The sequence below is a fragment of the Lipotes vexillifer genome, unplaced genomic scaffold, assembly GCF_000442215.2.
Source record: "Lipotes vexillifer unplaced genomic scaffold, Lipotes_vexillifer_v1.1 scaffold1011, whole genome shotgun sequence".
Lineage (NCBI taxonomy): Eukaryota > Metazoa > Chordata > Mammalia > Artiodactyla > Lipotidae > Lipotes > Lipotes vexillifer.
Window position 1 is genome coordinate 2,735,249 of NW_006787698.1, and position 5,578 is coordinate 2,740,826.

The window sequence follows — 5,578 nt, forward strand, 5'->3', positions numbered from 1 at the left end:
TTTTTTTGCCGTATGTGGGCCTCTCACTGTTGTGGCCTCTCCCATTGTGGAGCACAGGCTCCGGACGAGCAGGCTCAACGGCCATGGCTCACGGGCCCAGCCGCTCCACAGCACGCGGGATCCTCCCAGACCGGGGCACGAACCCGTATCCCCTGCATCGGCAGGCGGGCTCTCAACCACTGCGCCACCAGGGAAGCCCAGAGTTCTATTTTTATAGATGGTCTGGCCATTATCCTTTTGTATATCCAATCTCTCCATCCCTTCTTCTTGACTCTGTAGATCAATTCCATCCTCCTGACTGGGACACTGTGGATCCTGAGGCAGCAGATTTCTAGCATCAGTGCTGAAGTCTCCAAGCTCAAAGACACCAGGTACCGTCCATTCTTCCTTTCCCCTCCTCTTCTAGTCTCCTTTCCTTCGTTCCCCAAATGTTCATTGAGTACCTTTTGTAAGCCTGGTCCTGTGCCCCAAATGGAATAGCACAGTGTCTAGATCAGGCTGTCTCAAACCTCAGCACTGCCACTTAAAAGCTGTGTGACCTTAGGCAAGTTACATAACCTCTCTGAAACTCAGTTTCCTCATCTGTAGAACGGGGATGCTAACACTGCCCATTTCATGTGGCTTACGAAGCATTTAGTACAGTTCCTAGGAGGGGTGAGTGTTTCCTGTATTAGAACTATTAATATATTCTCTAATTCTTCTACTGTGCATGCTTATATGTACAAATTTACAAAACCAGAATCATACTATTTTATTTTTATAACCATTTTTCTCTTAACAACATGTAATGAATATTTTTCTATTTAATTAGAAATTGTTGACAATATCTTTTTTTTATATATAGTGTTCTAGTGTAAAGACCTAGCACAATTTATTTAAATCATCCCTTATTTATGGACATTTAAGTTGTTTCTTTTTCTTTCTTTCTTTCTTTTTTTTTTTTACTGTTATAAACCATCCTATCTTGAAATACCCTTGTAGGCAAATCTTCTTACGCATCTGTTGTTATTAAATACAATAATAGTATGGAGAACAGTATGGAGGTCCCTTACAAAACTAAAACTAGAATTACCATATGACCTGGCAATCCCGCTACTGGGCACATACCCAGAGAAGACCATAATTCAAAAAGACACATGCACCCCAATGTTCATTGCAGCACTATTTACAATAGCCAGGTCACGGAAGCAACCTAAATGTCCATCGACAGATGAATGGATAAAGAAGATGTGGTACATATATACAATGGAATATTAATCAGCCATAAAAAGGAATGAAACTGGGTAATTTGTAGAGATGTGGATGGACGTAGAGACTGTCAGAGTGAAGTAAGTCAGAAAGAGAAAAACAAATATCGTATATTAACGCATATATGTGGAATCTAGAAAAATGGTACAGATGAACCAGTTTGCAAGGCAGAAATAGAGGCACAGATGTAGAGAACAAACATATGAACACCAAGGGTGGAAAGTGGGAGGGGGGATGGTGGTGGGATGATTTGGGAGGTTGAGATTGACATGTATACACTGATGTGTATAAAATAGATAACTAATAAGAATCTGCTGTATAAAAAATAAATTAAATAAAATTCAAAAAAAATACAATAGTAGGCATGAAATTGCCTGAGTCAGAGTAGGTTGGATTGTAACACTGTTAGTATATATTGCAAATCGTTTTCCAGAAAATGTTTCCATTTACAATAGTGCTTGTTTACCTGCAGCTTTGCCAACACTAGTGTTTGTCATTTTTATTGTTTTCCTGAATTAATATATGAAATTTACAATCTCATTATTTTAGTTTCATATATATATATTTTATCTTACAGATGTGGGACTTTTTCATATTCTTATAGGCATTTGTTTTCTTAACTTCATCATTCAACTAAAGTTCATTTTAAGAACCTACTAAAACCAGACATTGTCTAGCTTTTATCAACAGTAAACTGATAATGTCCTTTACTTATTTTCCTGTCAGTGTCCAATCCCTCACTCCTCTTGAATATTTTTTTAAAGTTATTTTTAAAAAGTTAGTGCAAAAAGTTAAAACAAAGTTAATACATACAATGGTAAGAAAAATTAAGTAGTGAAAAAGAGAACACATATAAAGTCATTCTCTATCTCTCCCCTGACCCCCTGGGTCCCCAGATCCCTCCTACCCTAAGCGACCATTATCACTTAAATTGACCTTCCTTCCAGAATATTCTATACTTATATATCCATTACATAAATGATAGGATACTGTACATATTATTCTGCACTTTGTGTTTTCCACATATTATGTAGCTTACATCATATCAATACTTAAGGTTAAAAACAACTAACAAGGGGCTTCCCTGGTGGCGCGGTGGTTGAGAGTCCGCCTGCCGATGCAGGGGACACGGGTTCGTGCCCCGATCCGGGAGGATCCCACATGCCGTGGAGCGGCTGGGCCCGTGAGCCATGGCCGCTGAGCCTGCGCGTCCGGAGCCTGTGCTCAGCAACGGGAGAGGCCACAACGGTGAGAGGCCCGCGTACCGGAAAAAAAACAAAAAACAAAAAAACAAAGTGAGATCAGCTGGGTGGTGTTATTCAGGCTCCAGGGATGCCCGTGGGGTCAGGCAGAGGCTGGGCTCCAGCTAGGACTACCTCCGTGCTCAACTCTTTCTTCTGTCCTACCCTGTTCCCCTCACTTGTCCTCTGCTAAATGCCCTCCCGCAATCAACCCTGAAACAAGAATCCTCATGGCAGAGTCAGCTTCCAGGAGGGCCTAAGAATCCCTCCCAGCCATTAAACACTAAGCTGTCTCCTGACCCCAGGTCTGACCTGGGTACTCACCCCATGTCTTATGCATCTTTCCCATGTAAATATCATCTCCTCCCGTGGGGAGTGGGGGAGGGAGCTTTCCAATACAAATATCACCTCCTCCAGGAAGGTTTCCAGTGTAAATACCACCTCCTCCAGGGAGCCTTTTTTCATATTCTTTTACACTGTGGTTTATCACAGGATATTGAATATAGTTCCCTGTGCTATACAGTAGGACCTTGTTACTTATCCATTCTATATATAATAGTTTGCATCTGCTAATCCCAAACTCCAAATCCATCCCTCCCCTGCCCCCCGCTTTGGCAACCACTTGTCTGTTCTCTATGTCTGTGACTCTGTTGCTGTTTTGTAGATAAGTTCATCTGTGTCGTATTTTAGATTCCACATGTAAGTGATATCATATGGTATTTGTCTTTCTCTTTCTGACTTACATACTTTATCATACTTAGTATGATAAAAATGGCATTATTTCATTCTTTTTAATGGTTGAGTAAATATTCCATTGTGTGTGTGTGTGTGTATACACATAGAAATGTACACATATATACATATATACAACATATATGTGAGATGTATATATATATATACACAAACCACATCTTCTTTATCTGTTGATGGACATTTAGGTTGTTTCCATGTCTTGTCTATTGTAAATAGTGCCTTCTAGCCTTTTATTACTACAGACAATATTGCATTAAATACATGTGTCCACACATCTTTGTGTCCATGTGTATCTGTAGGCCAATTGCCTTTTCAATGTCTGTAGGATTTGATTTTCCTACCTCTAGGCTTGGAGCCTCTGTTCCACGTTTATTCTCACCCAGGTGACGGGTCACATGGTGGCAGCCTCAGGCTAAACCTGGGATGGTGGTGGCCCATAAGGACAACAGCCACCTCCTAGAACCTTAGCCTCTGCAAATCTTCCCCTCCAGGTTACTGACATTCAAAGCCTTTGCTCAGATCTTCATCTTGGGCTGTTCCTGGGTGTTGGGCATTTTCCAGATTGGACCCATGGCCAATGTCATGGCTTACTTGTTCACCATCATCAACAGCCTGCAAGGAGCCTTCATCTTCCTCATTCATTGTCTGCTTAACCGCCAGGTAGGTAGCTGCTGCCTTCCCAGTCCCCTTCCTTCCAGGGCTCATGCCTCTGCCCACACATGCCCCTGCATCTAAGAGTGATTCATCTCCCCATGATGTGTCTCCACCTTCAGGTACGGGAAGAATACAGAAGATGCATGACCAGGAAGACCAAACCCAGCTCCCAGTCCGAGACTTCAGGGATCGTACTGTCATCCATTCCCTCCACTTCCAAAACGGTGAGAGACTGCATGTTGTACGCAGCTTCTGGTCAGACAGAATGTCTGCTTCTTAACAATACTAGACAGCACTGTATGTTGAGTACCTGCTGTGGGCTAAACACGTACACGGGTATTAACTCATTTGATAAAGTTTGGGGTTTAAGGGTGGGGGTTTGGGAGCCAGACTGCCTGGGTTTAAATGCCAGCTCTGCCCCTCAGTAGCTATGCAAACTAAAAGAGACAAAATCATGACTCACAGATATAAAATAAGCATATGTCAAGGATTTTATTCTGCTCATTAATCAGTGAGGGAAGCAGCAGATGTTATAACTGGTTCACAAGAGAACGCAAAGAACAGACGTGTATGTGTATTACATCATACATATAATGTGTACAATGTATATAATGTACACATAATACATAGCACACATATAATGTATACCATGTTCACAATGTATACATAATACATAATATTACTACTTTATATATATGTATGTTCTTTGTGTTCTCCTTTGAACCAATTATAACATCTGCCTGGTTTCCTCATTGATAATTATATGTAATATATAGAACATATAATTATATATTATATAATTATACATATTATTGTAAATATACAGACATTATATATAATTATTCACATTATAATATGTAAATTTTATATTATATAATATATAAATATATATTATATATAAATTTCATACATAATATCTATAAATTATACATAATTATACATAATTGTATTTTATACATAATTATAAATATAAAGCCATTATATATAATTATTAATATTATATAATATAATCATACATATAATTATAAATATGCAGACATATATAATTATTAGTATCATATAATATATTTAAAATTCATATATGTGTATTACTTATGTATTAATATATGTGAATTAAATACATATATAATCTCAATAATATTGAAATGAGAGTGCAAGTAAAGGAAAAACAGATATTTCCATGAAATTATTTTCCATCACTCTCAGTTATTTAAAATTTACAGAATTGTAAAATAGCTCCACCATAGATCAGATAATACCCAAAGGGGTATCCTCTGACAATGCATCATTTTTGTTCGAAGCGCACATTTTCCTCTACACAATGGATCTCATCCAATCTCATGGCTACAAACACCATCTATTAGCAATGACCCCCAAATTATAAATAATGTGCAGTTTAGCCCCCTCTCCTGAATTCTAGACTCATATAACCTGCCACCTACCAAATGCCCCCACTTAGATGTCTAATAGATGTCGCAGATGTAACACATTCCAAATGAGCTTCTGATTCCCCTACCTCTCATTTCCACATAGGGTCCTCTATTTTTCTATTGCTCGGGAGGGAAGGTGTGAAGTTAACCTTGACTCTGCTTTTCTTCTCACTCTCTTCCGTCTCTGATTCATCAGCAAATCCTGATGACTTTTTCTCAAAATGGATCCAGAGTCTGATCGCTTCTCTTTCC

The 5,578-nt window shown here is 39.0% G+C and overlaps 1 protein-coding gene across 1 annotated transcript in view; it reads left to right on the forward strand.

Moving 5' to 3' along the window:
* ADGRE1 (adhesion G protein-coupled receptor E1) overlaps nt 1-5,578 on the forward strand; it is a 47,683-nt gene that overhangs the window by 41,062 nt on the left and 1,043 nt on the right. Inside the window, 3 exon segments of the mRNA XM_007460740.1 lie at nt 280-371; nt 3,734-3,902; nt 4,016-4,120. Coding sequence (XP_007460802.1) covers nt 280-371; nt 3,734-3,902; nt 4,016-4,120 — 366 coding nt within the window.